Source organism: Lasiodiplodia theobromae (genome assembly GCF_012971845.1).
Source record: "Lasiodiplodia theobromae strain AM2As chromosome Unknown scaffold_23, whole genome shotgun sequence".
In the NCBI taxonomy this organism is placed as follows: Eukaryota; Fungi; Ascomycota; class Dothideomycetes; order Botryosphaeriales; family Botryosphaeriaceae; genus Lasiodiplodia; species Lasiodiplodia theobromae.
Window position 1 is genome coordinate 359614 of NW_023336439.1, and position 14303 is coordinate 373916.

The window sequence follows — 14303 nt, forward strand, 5'->3', positions numbered from 1 at the left end:
AGCCGTCGCATTGGGAATGCTTCTGGAAAATGTTGGTAGATCTCACAATGGGAAAGGCGAGGAGGAATCGGGAAATGATTTTCTCGTTCAACCCACAAACCACCTTTTGATCTTTTGAACAGCTCAGTTTTCTTCCTTTCCTCAGTCCCCGGCGGGCCGTGCGTGCGTGCAGATTGCCAACGTATTGCTAACAACTCATTGTCTGCAATCTCATTCGCAGTCTGAGGCGACGAAAAGCAAGGCAGACGAGGCTGACGACAAGGTTTTCTCTTCATTTCTGCGGTGAGGGCGTGTTGCGTTGCGTGTCGGACGACGCGAGGGCGGGCTGTGCGGATGGCGGCCGTTGCGCTGAGAGGCGTCTGTGTCCGCCTAGCTCTTCGACGTCTTTATGTCTGTGTTATAATAATGGTCCGTTCTTCGTAGAGAGAACGTGCTTGATACTCCTGTCAAACATTCACCGTCGTACTTTCCTCTACCCTCCTATTTCGCCTCCAGCTTTCAGTGTTGTTCCTGCTGCTGCAGAGTCAGTCGATCTCCACCATCGCCGGTCCTCCTTCCTACAACAAGCTGTTTTAGCCGCCCTCACCGGTCACCGCGCCACCAAAACTCCACACAAGTGTTTCGACTACAGCAACAGCTTGAGGGGTCATCGCTAGTTACCGCGACAACCGGGCAACTAGTCAAGCAGAAAAGAGGAGCAGTAGAAAAAAGTGCAAGCAAAAAATTCGTACTGAGAGGCTCCGCTGTGACGAACGCAACCCCGGTCCCACATTACCAACGAACCCCCCCAACCGCGCACTCGGGAGCGACCGCCGGGACAAACCGCCTCTGCCGAACTCCACTCCACGTTTTTTTTTTCCCTCTTGCTCCACATCGGGTAGCATTACCCCACGCGTTTGTTGGAGAGAGAAAGTTTCAGTCCACGTGAGAGAACGGGAAATTTTTTAGGAAGACACGGAAAAAATGTCTCACGATACCTCGGCCATGAAGAAGTCGGCCTCGTCGACCCCGTCCGCGATCACCAGATACTGGACCGCGCTGGTGGAGCTGTTTTCGTTCCTCCCCGGCAACGGCAACGTGGACGCGGCGACGGCGAAGGTGCTGCGGTGCAAGTACAGCGGAGATGAGGATCTGCTGGACGTTGAGGGCTGGGAGGAGGCGGATGACTTGTGGAGGGGCGTCGTGGTGGGCGGTGGAGTCATGAGGTGAGTTCATCTTGATGACATTTTCCCTCCCAAGCTATTTGGTGGATCAATGTGCTAACGTCGGTTTGTTGCAGTTTTGTGTAAGCACTTTTTGCTGAAAGCGTCACGGGACGTTCAAGCGATCTTTCTCGTGGTCGGCCTAAGGAAAGGTCGATCGTTTAGGGTGGATTCCTCGGTTTCAGATCATTGATTTGCCGCGAGACTGACCTCACGTGTTGCTCGCTGGCCGCTATTGGGCTGCTTTCCTTTCTGGGTTTGGCATTGGACACCGGCGGAGGGGATTCCATTAAGGCTCACTGGTATCATTGAACGGCGGCTACGATTCTTTTCGCCTCGGGGGTGGGAGGATTTCTTGTTTTGGAGGGATACACCGATATGTACTGGCTCTGGCGTTGTTTGTCTTTGGGTTTCTGCTTCAAGTATTTCTACGTGTATTACTGTCGACAATCTTGTATATCAGAATGTTCTATATTCCTACTTCTTCTCCAACAAGACGTCATGGTTTTGGATGGCATTATTTCAAGATGCTGGTGAGGTGAAGGAGTATGGATTTTCTTCATATATTACAGATACTACTCTGTGTTGATACTCCATGTCTAATTTTGTTAGTCAATCTTTGTTCTTGCAGGAGTGATGATATGTTTGTGGTCTTTTCGAAGCCAAGCAGTAATTTGATCAGTAATGGGGTATTACGACAAAACGGCACACTTGCTCAACCACACAACAAGCAGCGTGCTATGACCGCTTCAAGTACATCTCCAACTCAACCCCGTTCCGCGCCCCTATCTCCAACCCGCTGACCAAGTCGCCAAACACCCTCAAAGCCAACTTCCTTACCCCCAGCGCCACGTGCCCAGACCGCCATCCTTCAAATGGGTAGAGGGACCCTGCAGGAGCTCCACGCGACATGGCTCCACACATCTCGCCCCACGTCCAAACTTAGCCTTGAAAAACCGCACCGTGAATTGCATGTTTACCCCAAAGAACCAATCTATCAATGTACGAGCTGGAAAGAAAACGACAGATGGTGTTGTCGCTTGCTGAGATTGCTCTACTCCCGCCCCGGAGAGGTTCATCTATGTTGCCTTAACACCTGTGTCATACACCGTTGATAGCCAGAATTCACTCGTGTGTAATGCTGATACGAGATGCGAAGCGTAAACAGTGTTGTCCTTCAGCATTTTGTTTGTACGCTGGTGATGAGCGCCCAGCCTTGTTGATACTCATTTCCATCCATTGTAGGGTTTTGGTGTATGGTCGAGAATATCAGAGGCTCGGAAATTTACAGAGTGTTACTGCAGCCGATGCCTGGCGCGAGGAATGGCAAGGCCCTAGAACACGGAGTAAGTATACCTCAGTTCTTGTTTATTTTAAAACAAAAGAAAAGAAAAGAACATACATGGGTAGTTGAAGCTATCATCCGGATGTAAATGTCGAATTAATAATTATACATTCACGTCCGGACGATAGCTTCAACTACCCATGGCATGAGCGAATTTGTGCTAGCTATCGGCTGCAATACCCCCTATAGACCGTTTATGATCTTCCAAGATTCCGAGTCCGGCACGTATCTGTTTAGCATCTGCGAGGGGGTGATGATGATGCTGCTGAGGACCGTCCACGACTATGATCTCCGGACCAATATCATTACAGGCACTTTTCTCGACCTGTTTCGATTCTGCAAGCCCCTCGAGCATCTTCGCAAACACAGGTCGCACAGGCCGGATAACTTCGGGGGCCGGTGCGCTACTTGTGGAACGAAGTGTGCGGCCAAACAGCATCGTCGGTGGGACTTCAGAGCCAGACACTGGATCTGCATAAAATGTAAAGAAAAAGCCATCTATCTACACGCCTTCCACTGCTACACTACCCGAGGACTTCGTAATCTAATTGCGTAGAAGAGAGGTACTTATAGACTAACCAGTCTAAAGGTCGACAATTCAGACAATCTACAGCGGTAGAATTTCGTGTCGACTACGTATTAGCCACCTAGCTGCAATTCAAGTACGTAGAAGAGGCGTAGTTACAGACTAGCACACTGCTTATTATATCAAATTCGTAGTCAGCTTAGTTAGCTAAGTAGGGTCTATAGCCGCTATCTAGTTAACCATCTACTTAGTCCTTATTTTCTACCTAGTTAAGTATTTTAATATAGTCTACACTAATATCTTTAATTACATAGAAGGTTTCGTAACCTACCGATTACGTAGAGTAGCAATTGCATGCACGGTAGGGTTTCAGTGTGTAGTCGAGAATGGTAGAGGTTCTAAGATTGAGAAACCGAGGAGTAGAGGACTCGGGCTATTTACCGATCGTAGCTAGTCACAAATTTCAAAGTTGAGGCCTTCGTCTGTCAGTTATCCACTGTCCGCAACGACTCCACGAGGATACTCTAAAGAGGTGTTTTTGATATTTGCCGTTCAAACTCCATCCTCTCGAAGCCCGCATCGCACATATAAAGGAGAGCCCAAGTGATCAGATATTTAATTTTGGATTAAAGCCTTAAAAGAATTAAACTGCAGGTACTTAGGGGTATCCTTGATTGCTGCACCGCACCATAGCAGAGAGAGAAAAAAAGCGAAGAACGAACCAAAGACAATGCAAGCTGAAGCCGAAAAAAAAAGAGCAAAATATGCAACTCCTTTCCACATTCCATGACCCAATTTTTTTCAAATCCGCTCTCCGATCCTCCCGTATCCACAAGTCCCAGACCAAAACAATCTTTTACAACTCTCTTTCTCCAGGACGTTTCATGCCGGGGTATATGCGCGTCTTTTTCCCAAAACATGGGCCGAATCCGAACTCCAGAAAAAACAGAGCAAAAAAGCAATTACAAAGACGATTAAAGAAAGCCAGACGTAAAAAAAAAAAGAAAATCGTGAAGGCAGTATGCTGTTCAGCCCATGACCCTGATAATCGTCTCCACACCCCTCGACTGCATTCCCGCGAAAGCCGTGGCCTCATATCCAGGCGGTGCACCACCAGCCGCTTGCATTCTCTGGCTGGCCTCCAAGAAGTCAAGGCTGGGCGGGGCCATGCTCCTCGGAGCGAAGACTTCGTCCACTGCGGCGTCCGTCTCTCTCTGCAGCGCCTGGCTGGCGGCTCGCTGGGCGTGTTCGGAAGCGCCCTCTGCGCTCGCCTCGGCGGTGACTTGGATGGGCACCTTGAGAGTGACGGAGGTGGTCGCGGAGATGGACAGGCAGAGGTCGAGGCGGTAGACACGCGAGATGAGGCAGGAGTGGAAGGTTGGGATGAAGCTCTTGTTGGAGGGTAGCTCGATCGGAATGAGGAGGTTGGCGGTGTAGTAGGGCCTGCCGGCGACGTAGGCTTCCGAAGGCTCGGGGATGTTCTTGGCGTTGGAGACTGCGGAGCAGTCGCTGAGGCCGGAGTCACGGCGGGAGATGGACGGGTCGGATGCAGCGGCAATGTCGTCGGCGGTGGGCGTGTGCTTGGTCCACTGGGCGCCGGCCATGCAGCGCGAGGAGAGCGGGAGGGTTTCCGAGAAGGTTCCTTGGGAGATGTCGAGCAAGACCTGCTCGCGGGAGGGAAACTGACGGCGTGGCGTGGTGGCGTAGAAGGTTGTGACCTTCAGCTTGCTGCTAAGGCTGCCCAGCCTTGGCGGGAGGGTGTTCTCATCGGCGGGGTCGAAGCGCAAGATGACTTTTGCAGAGGTGGTAATGGGACCACCGTCGGGCGTGCGTGCGCCAGGGATGCGAAGGCTGCGTGGCTGCTGCGTCTCCATCACTAGCCTGCCCAGCTTTCCCTTGAAGATGCCCTTGCGGATGTTCTTCTCGCGCCTAAGCCGGTACTCGGCATCGTTAGATCCTACGACAAGAGGTGGCTGCTCGTCAAAGGCTGGCTTCACGCGCACTTTCTTGCTCTTTTCGACAAGCGTGACAACCTTGCCATCGGTCTCGCGCTCTCGGGTGACGGTGACCTTGATAGCATAAGAGATCCTTGCCATGTCTGGGGTGAGATCATCGAGCAGCTTGCCACCATGGCCGGAAATGGAAGTGTCGCCCATGCTGGGAGGCACCTGCAGGTGTGCGGCGCGAACCTGGTCATTTGCGAAACGTTGACAAGCCTTTGGGAGAAGGTGGGCGGGAATGACGAAAGTGAAGGGGAACTTGTAGGTGCGACCAGCCTCAGCGATGCGGGGGGTTGGAAGCATGGACTCGTCGATGGGCTGGCGGAGCTTGAGAAACTGGTGGGTTGCGTCTGATCGCGAAGACATGGTGGGAGCAGTTGCGAACTTGTCGACAAATGTGCTCGATTGGCCTGTGATAAGGATTAGTCGGCTGGGGCTCGGCAGGGCTCAGGAGATACGTACCAACAAAGGCGATCTCTATGTCGTCAAACCTGGTGTCGTGCGGGGCAGTGACAGACACCTCGCCCTCCAACTTGTCCATGGTGGAAAACGAGGTGACGTAGCTGCCGTGCGGGCCGCTCTCGCCATTCAGTGATATGTTAACGACGGGCTTGCCCTGCATGGCGAAGTTCCGCATCTTGATTGAAATAGCGCTGTTGGTGATAGAGGGCGTGTAGGACGACATGGTGGAGGATGAGCGACGAGACATGGTAGTAGAGAGTTGACGAAGAGAAAAGTTATTAACAAGGTATCGAACAAAGGACGGGATAGGCAGCCGCGGGAGCGGTGCGTGATGCACAGGGGTTGACGCGATAGCAAGTCCGGGGTGCGGATAAAGAGTTGCAATGCTGCTACTGGCTGCCTGTTTCGGTTGAGTCTGGGGAGAAGTGAGGGGCCCCGACCGGGAGGCGACAGGTCTGTCTTATACAACAATTGCAAAGACAGGCATGGCAGCCAGTGCAAGGGCGCGAGGCTTGACATGTGCGGCGTCGATCTGAGTCACCGAGGGGAAAAAAAGGTGTCCCAAAAAGATGTGAGCTTGACCAGTTGTGGGCCGTGCGCAGGGCGTGGATGGGTGACAAGCGCGCCGCGGAGGGGCTGCCGCGCATCCAAAAGGCGCCAACGGCTCGTCTGACTCGGGAACTTGTCGAATCCACGCCTTTTCTGCAAGCCACGCCCGGGCGCGTCAACCGCAGCTGATGCTGACATATTCCATCCTGACAAACCTCAGCCTTATATTGTGCCATTCTGCGGCTGATGAGGTTGTCTGGAGGCCGTCGAGAGAGGTGCATCACTCCTTACCTCGATGGTGTGCTGGCGACGGCGTCACGGTCGTAGGCCGTGCAACGCCTCGGCTCTAGACCGGGTGGGCCGCTCGTGCAGTGGTCGAAAGCAGCCGCCTGGAGTCATCGATGCCGACGGGGAGCGCACTGTCGGGGCCAGCCTGACCGGCGCCGGTGCCGACTGCGGAGCGACCGTTCGCAACTCCCCCGCTACCACTTTCCGTTAGCTCGCTGCCGCTCAGGGTGCCGACCATCACGTCGAGGTCAGGCAACGAGAACACCTTGTGCGCTGTGCTGAGGGGCTCTTTGTTCAGGAGCCCGCCACTTCCCTCTCGTGAGGGCCCTCATTGACCGGTGTGTTTAGCTTATGGGCGTCGTCATTCATGCGTGTGCCCATGCCCGCGTTTCGCGTAGGGCGCGTGATTACCAAGCGCATGTTTGCACTAGTCGGCTACCTACCCGCTCTGCTTTGGATGTCGCCAATCGCGTCAGCCGCCATGTCAATCGCGCGTGTAACCAGGGTTCGACGCATTCCATTGCCACTCACCATATTGACGCCTGCTGCTGCCTCTAGTGCAGACCGTTGCTAGCCGTCGACAAAAACATTTGCGCGAGCGAGGTAACCGCCTGGTTCCATAACCATATCGGCCCGTGGTTCGTGCTGACTCCGAAAGTTACTTCCGCGCATCCAGGAGCTCACTATCGTGCTGGCGTCCAATTGAAGCTATGCCTTTCTTCGAAAATTAAAGTACAGAAATGTCCCATGGCGCGTGAAGCTGACTGTATCCAGTAAGCTACGAGATGCAGAGAACACTTTTATCACTTACAACATAGCCGAGCCTCTGTCTGATTTGACGATCCGTCGACCATTCATATCAGATTGTATAGACACCCAGCTTGGGAGCTTTCGCAGAAGCACAAAGTCCATGGAGCCATCAAAATTAGACCTGGTTGCCGGTAGCGATGAAGTTGGAAAGCTATCTCGTCCTTGAACAACATCTTGCAGACAGAAGACTGGACCGCCATCTTGCCCATACGAAAAATATCTTGAGCCTTGTTAGTTCCTGTTCCCGCTGGATTTGTGCTTACGGTTTTCGTGGGGGACATTTTGCGCCGATTGACTGCCTGGATTCGCGTAAGAGAAAGCCCTACTACCCTTGTTTAGTGTTTGCGCTGACCAGGTCCTGTGATATGACAACGTTCAATCATGTAAACGCGCTACCACGCTTATCCCAACCTCTTCTGCTGGCCGAGACTTCTCCAAAGTATAGAAGTGCAGTGGTCATAGCGATGAATTCTGCCTTGTCAATCCAAGGCGTCCGATGATTGCGTATTCGAGACCTCTACCAATAGGAAAACCAACATTTTTCGCTTCTGTTGCAACATCATGCTGGATGACCCGCCCAATGGTGGCGAATATGGATCCCGACTGGCTTCTCGCAAGATACTGCCTCGTTTCTTCGTGATTCCCCATCAGAGAAAAGGCGCAAGCATTGTCTCCGCCGTCACCAAACCACAGCTCTTTGTCCCCCTTCAACGTTTGGATTTCCATTGACAACTCAATGGTTTCAGTTATGCACTTTGCGAAATGCCTTTTCCCGCTTCGAATATTCTGCGCACTTTATGGCTCAGAGGAAGGACTTAGTGCAGGAGAGGTATCCTACAAGACGTGCGACGTCTGTTGATACTCGTAGAGAGTTCTTGACAAGTAATTTCCGCAAGCGGTGCCGCTCTTGAGTAAGGCTGATGTCACGGGACGAGAGCTAGGCCAACGACCCTCGTATCACGGTGGAGACCATCCAGAGAGGTGTTGTCATCTTAGCGGGGGTTTCCAGAGATGATGCCCTAGTTTCCGCAATATCATCCCCGGATGGATTGAGAGAAGATGGCCACGTTTGTAGAGTGAGAAGTGAAACGTGAATTGAAGTTCAGGGTAGGGAGGTAGCATCCTTCGCCCCACTTGGCAAGCGTGGCTATGGGTATCCCAAACGGTCGGCCAAGAGGCTCAGAAACGTCCATATCGATGCGACGAGGCTGGGTTGGGAAAGGTGAAGACGATTGGCGAGACGAAAGGGTGCCTGGTACGGTTGACAGTGATGGCGCTAGCCGAGTTTGGTTGGATAAGCGAAATAGGCAGGGGTGTCACTAACCACCGGCCGCCAGCTGTCACTCTGACACCCTCTGCGCCTCAAGCCCCATGGACTGATCCTCCACACATACCACAAACTCTATCTACGACCAGCCCAGTGGAAGCGTGCCCTGACGGAAATTGTCATCAGTCCGGCAGGACAGCCCAGCCAATGGCGCAGCTCCGCCTGCGTGCCCGAGCTGCATCTTTCCTGGAAATGATACTCGAAACCTTTGCTGTCTCTTCGCAGTGCGTCATTGTCAATGCACCGTCTCGGCGACTACTGTTCCAGCCACACTCTGCCTCATTCACAGCATGAGAGTGATGTGAAAACAGCGATAATGCTCACGCCTGTGTCTCGCGAACCACAGAGGCTGACATATCCTTAGAAGTTAATACACCTACGTCAATCGCTGCATGCTCGTTCATGCGTGTAATAAAGCTTTGTGCCCGGGTTAGGATGCAGTGCTCAGCCGGGTCCTTCGGCGATCAAAGGGGAATCCCATCCTTTAGCCCTGTGTTAGTCTCGTCGACGCCTGCTTGCTCTCTCGAACGGTTAAGTGACCCAAAAAAAAAAAAATTAAGGTAGCAGGAGCAAGCGCCACACGGGCCCATGGGCTGGGCCGCCCGCCTCGATGCCCAGGAATGATTAGGTCCAAGTTACGTGTTCGTTGTCACAGCATGCCGCTCGGCCTCGTCCCGGAAAACCTTGTCCTTGTCCCTGAACATGATCGGTTATGCGGAGTTAGGGCTGCTTGCCAGTGCTTAGCATATTTTACTCGATCCGTCCGCAATGTTATTTCCAGACCTTCATATTTTGACTCGCACATGTCCTTCGTTTCCATTTGCAGAACTAACCGAGAGACACGATGACGACCAAACAAATGGACGACGGCCCTCTTCTCCCCCAAACCGTATACGACCCCAATGGCCGGTCTCGACCGCTCGTGGCCATGCCCGGGCGAGTTGGAAGTGTACGAAGCAGGCAACCTGCCACTCGAACCATTCGACCGGACGCACACGATAGTTTCAGAGCATCCTACGTACCGCTCGATGAGCCGGGATCCACGAACCCGCCAACTCAGACCTCCTCCCCTGCACATATAAGACCACCTGCTCAAGCCGTAATTCCGCCTCTGGACTTGGGAAATGACGGCCTTGGACTCAACGACCACAACACCTCGCCCTCAGTCGTGTCCTTCTTGAATCAGAACGGCTTTCCACAGCCACAAGCTTCTCAGCAATCAAACACCACTGTGATCGGGCAATACAGCTACGAGGTTAGCTTAGACCGCGGCTACTTCAACAACTTCCTCCCATCTCCGAAACAGCCTGAGAGATACCAAGGACTCAGCTGGCACATGAACAAAAGTCCTTTGGTGAACGACTCCAAGGATATTCCCGAACACATGTCTGCCATATCTTCGACCCGCTCTGCGGACAGCAACACGTCTCTCATGAAAGGCAGCTCTGGGTTTGAGAAGAGCGTGGAGGACCTCACACTGATACAACGGGCACGGAAAGCGAAACTGACGACAATTTTACTTGCCATTATCGCCATCATTCTCTTCCTCGAGGAATGCGTCATGGGCGCGGTATGGGCATTGTTGCTTTCCAAACGGTCTAACGGGGCAAATGCCTTTGCAAGAGGCTACTTCGAGAGCAAGGCCATGAACTTCGTTGGATCGGCCATCGGAGCTCTCCTCGGACTCACAATCCAATGGTTCCTCCACCCGAAGCTCTCCCAAAGCCGGGTTGCACTCCAGCTATGGAGCTTTGTACTCATCTTCCTGATCTACATGGGCTGCTGTATTGCGGCGGGCATGGCCAAGAGACTTGAATATTGATCATTGTCCTTTCTGTCCTTCGTCTATCTCTCGCTCGCTGGCTCTTTTCTTCGCTTTCGCTTTTTGTTTTTATTTTTTGACGGGGTGTTTCGGCAGTTGCCGAAGAAAGAAAGAAAGACGTAACGAGGTGGGATTCTACGATACCCTTTTCAGCAACCAAGCTCTTCGCTTCTAGTCGACCTAACCGACCTCGCCTCGACTCAGCTGACCCTCATCATCCGCATTCGACATGTGCATGCGACTGGGTGGATCGTCACGAATCCACGAGAAGGTTTTGGACCGGTGTCTCTCCCTCCGCTGGACGCTTGCATGCACACGAAACGGCCGGGCCAGTAAAGGTATGGATCGCGGCGTAGGGTCGTGAAGAAGGTCATAGCACGATGCACCAGACGTCGGCTGTTTCCGCAAGACTCCACATCAGCGGGTTACCTTTCAGAGGTTTCAACGGGATCATGTAGGAACACTCGTGACCAGAGACATCCGAAACAGCAGTCAGCAGGGCGATTTTCCCTTTGTTTTCCGGCTAGACCGAGTCATTTCAATGAAGCTTCGCACTATACATATTTTCCGTTTTGTTCCGCAATAGCGTAGCTAGCGAATAGCATCATCGACTTTGATACCACTGGGCCCACAAAATGATGGACCAGGAAATGGAAAATAGGTGCTCTAGGCCACATGATGAGCGGTATTCAGAGCGCGGCGAGGGTGAGAAAAACGGGCGTGCGCGTTTGCAGCGGGTTTGAAACGAATGGGTGATGCGGCGGAAGGTCTGGCCGGCGGGCAAGGGTATCCGTATATAGCAAGAGAGAGCAAGGGCCCCACTGAGGCGCCTAAATGGCGCTGCATGCTTAGCTCGCGCCCCAAGCTTTTCCGCCTTCTTTGCTACCCCTGCCCCTGCCTATCCGCAGCTCTTACGATGAATGAGGCATCGGCGGCGGCTGACGCCATCATCAACGTCGGGCGTCCCACCGACGATGCGCTGTCGCTGTGGTCTACTATTATTCTACCCCACTGTTGCTGGAACGCGCGCCTGATCGTCGTAGATCCGCGGCGCATCGACTCTGGCGCTTGCGGAGCGCTGGCCACGACCGCGGCATCGGGCCAGGCACACGGCCTGAGGTCAATTACTCTGGCCTCGTGAGCGCACAGCCAATGGCGCGTGATTTTGCAGAGGGTCCATCTCGCTAAAGACGCTGCGCGGGAGTGCCGCAGCGGCGCAATTGGCCAGAGGCTGGCTGCGCCGCTGACGACCCGCTTTCCGCAGGCTTCTCCGGGGGAGCTGAGAGGAACGTACGATCACGCACATCATCTGATGGGGCGCGAAGCGTGCTTGGTTGCTAGGCGCTCTGTCAAACGGGCTGGTGGTTCGGTGGCCAGCGCGGTGCGGGCGCTCATTGGGCGGCGGGGCAGCAGGGATGGCTGCCCTAGCTTAGGCCTCCGGGCGCGTAACTACCGCACTTCCTCTCTTGGGCGGCCGACGCGACTACACCCACACGCCCACACACGCCGGCAGTATGAGCTCGTTTGCAAGAGAGACGGCAGCCGGTGGTGGGTACCCGGTAGCTTCGACTAGCAGCCCGAGGCCGCCGTATAACCCGCCGGCGTCCCATGGGAGACGCTGCTTTCCTCTCACTTACTTTTTTGCTATTTTCTTACTTTCTGCTGTGCTTGTGTAGCTGCAGCCTCTGACGTCTGCTGCCTGGCCGTCATTCGGGTTGCGAATTAGCCTTGCTGCGTTTCTGCCTTAGCTGTGGCTGTGGCCGCATTAGCCAGCACTCAGCCTGTCCCTACCATACTTCTTTACCTTCTTGAAACTCTGTTGGCTCCCGTTTCTCTGGTCCTCGCCCCTCTTCCTCCTCTTGAGCACACGCACTGCCAATCCCTCCACTTTTCCAGCGCTTCTCTCAAACAATTGTTTCGTTCCCCGTCCATCAAGAACAACCAACGGCCATCACCATGGCCGCGTATCACCAAAGCGCCGCTGTGCCATCCTCCTCATCCTCCCGCCCGGCCTCATCCGCCAGCGGCCACCATCCCCAACTCCGCCTCCCGCTCTCCCACCACGGCCTCCCGCGCGCCCCCACCTCGCCTGAGAGCAGTTACAGCAGCCGTTCGCAGCGCTATGAGCCGCTTTCCAAGAACGCCACTACCGCCGCCACCTCTTCCTCCTCGCTTCGCTTGCACCATCACCACCGTCAAGGGAGCAGCGTACGCAACAGCGCCAGCATCACTCGTCTCTCCAGCGCCAAGGACCGCCACTACTCGTCCAGTGACGAATACGACGACGAGGACGAGTACGACGATGATGACCTCGTCTATGATGATGACTACAACCGCCACCGCCGTTCTTACGCCACCTCCTCGCCGCCCTCGCCTTCTTCGTTGTCGCCGCCGCGCACCCCCGGCCACTTCTTCCGTCTCTCCGTCGCCTCGACGAAGACGGACGTCGACGCCCCGCCATCTCCGCCCATGACGCCCTTCTCACCCGGCGCTTTCCCGGGCACCGAGGCGGACGTGGTGAGGAGGAGGGAGCAGCAGCCCGTTCAATGCTGTCCTCACTGCAGCTTACAGCAGCAGAATCATCACCATCCGATTCTGCCGCCGCTGTCGACCAAGTCTGCCGCCGTCACCGCCGCTGCTGCAAGGCTTCAGACGCAGCAACAGCAGCTCTCCGCCGGCGTCCAGCGCGCCCGCTCTATGGACGAGATACCCAGTCCCATCCGCCGAATGATGTCGACGCGGAGCGTCGGCGGCAGCACCATGAAGAAAAACGTAGCTGCGCACGGCGACGATGAGCATCAGTACGATGACGACGACGACATCATCGATCCAGCGGTGCAGAGGGGGTACGGCAGTGTTTCGGCCGGCAAGAGCGCCGCGCGGCCGCAGTCATCTTCGGCGGCGTCGGCGGCGGCTTCGGCAGCCGCGCCGTCGTCGTTTGCGGTCAAGTTTGGGAAGAAGATTAGGCAGAAGCTGAGCGTTGGTCCGGCTGGTGCCGAGGCGCGCCCTTCTTCGTCGAAGAGGGAGAGTGGGGCCGGGAGAACGTCCAGTAGGAAGGTGGAGTATGAGGAGATGGAGGACATGCATTGGTCCGAGATATGAGGGGCCCTTGTTTTTTGCGACACTACGCGCGGTCGCTGATGCGTTTATTTACCTACTCGTTCGGAGAGTTCCGAGGTTCGGAACTCTACGCCAACCGCTCATTGCTTATCATACAGAACACGCAAGGATGGGCACGTCAGGGACGAAAGCTTCATCGAAAGGATACTTGCGGATTACAGTTTCCCACTGTTCCATTTTCAGAGAAGGACTTCCCGAGAACATTGTCATGTCAACCACACATGACTCGCTATTACTGGCCATCGCTTTCACTCTTTACCTGCTGTTACGGTTCGGTCACAGGATCTTCTGGGAGGCTTGTAATCACACGCTCTTTCTACGGGGTTGTATTCACTGAATCTGGCGTTTCGCGGAGAGTCTGGGCCGGCTTTCTGGTCTCTCGTGTATATTTTTTTCATACACATTCCTTTCCTTGCTCGGCGCTAAGGAGTATGAGAATTGGATATGCTATTCCAATGGAATGAGGATAAGTTGATGTATCGCTAAATTGCATATATTTGGGGTATGAAGCGGGCGGATGGCATGAGCTAGATTGAGTTGCCAGAACTTAGATCAAGAACATTATGCGAGGTGAGGGCAGATAGCATAATAATCATACATCCACATCTAGACGACAGCTTCCACAATGTACTCACAGATGTTGTTTCTCGTGGGGGGAAAAAAATCAATTTGTTGAGGCAGATTTACAGCTTGCTTCAGGGACCTGCCATTCTTCGCGCTAGCCTTCGGCTATAATACCCCTGTCGAGCGAGCGGAGCTGCTTGGACCAAAAAGCGATCGATGCACCAACGAACAAAAACTACAAAACGTACAACAGCCGGGATTCCCCAATGGTCACCCACTTGAGTACTA

The 14303-nt window shown here is 54.1% G+C and overlaps 4 protein-coding genes across 4 annotated transcripts; 3 read left to right on the plus strand and 1 right to left on the minus strand.

Moving 5' to 3' along the window:
• Positions 1 to 963: 963 nt before the first annotated feature.
• Positions 964 to 1289, plus strand: LTHEOB_7622 (uncharacterized protein; the record flags this gene model as incomplete). The annotated part of the gene is made up of 2 exons (XM_035517009.1): positions 964 to 1205; positions 1280 to 1289. 2 exons carry the CDS (start codon positions 964 to 966, stop codon positions 1287 to 1289), a joined length of 252 nt encoding a protein of 83 aa, XP_035371131.1.
• Positions 1290 to 4101: 2812 nt separating this feature from the next.
• On the minus strand, positions 4102 to 5782 carry LTHEOB_7623 (Arrestin domain-containing protein; the record flags this gene model as incomplete). Its single annotated transcript, XM_035517010.1, has 2 exons — positions 4102 to 5483; positions 5536 to 5782. The coding sequence occupies 2 exons, from the start codon at positions 5780 to 5782 to the stop codon at positions 4102 to 4104; spliced, it is 1629 nt and encodes a 542-aa protein (XP_035371132.1).
• Positions 5783 to 9368: 3586 nt separating this feature from the next.
• Positions 9369 to 10331, plus strand: LTHEOB_7624 (uncharacterized protein; the record flags this gene model as incomplete). The annotated part of the gene is made up of 1 exon (XM_035517011.1): positions 9369 to 10331. One exon carries the CDS (start codon positions 9369 to 9371, stop codon positions 10329 to 10331), a length of 963 nt encoding a protein of 320 aa, XP_035371133.1.
• A 1956-nt stretch (positions 10332 to 12287) lies between these two features.
• Positions 12288 to 13433, plus strand: LTHEOB_7625 (uncharacterized protein; the record flags this gene model as incomplete). The annotated part of the gene is made up of 1 exon (XM_035517012.1): positions 12288 to 13433. The coding sequence occupies one exon, from the start codon at positions 12288 to 12290 to the stop codon at positions 13431 to 13433; it is 1146 nt and encodes a 381-aa protein (XP_035371134.1).
• Positions 13434 to 14303: the final 870 nt, after the last annotated feature.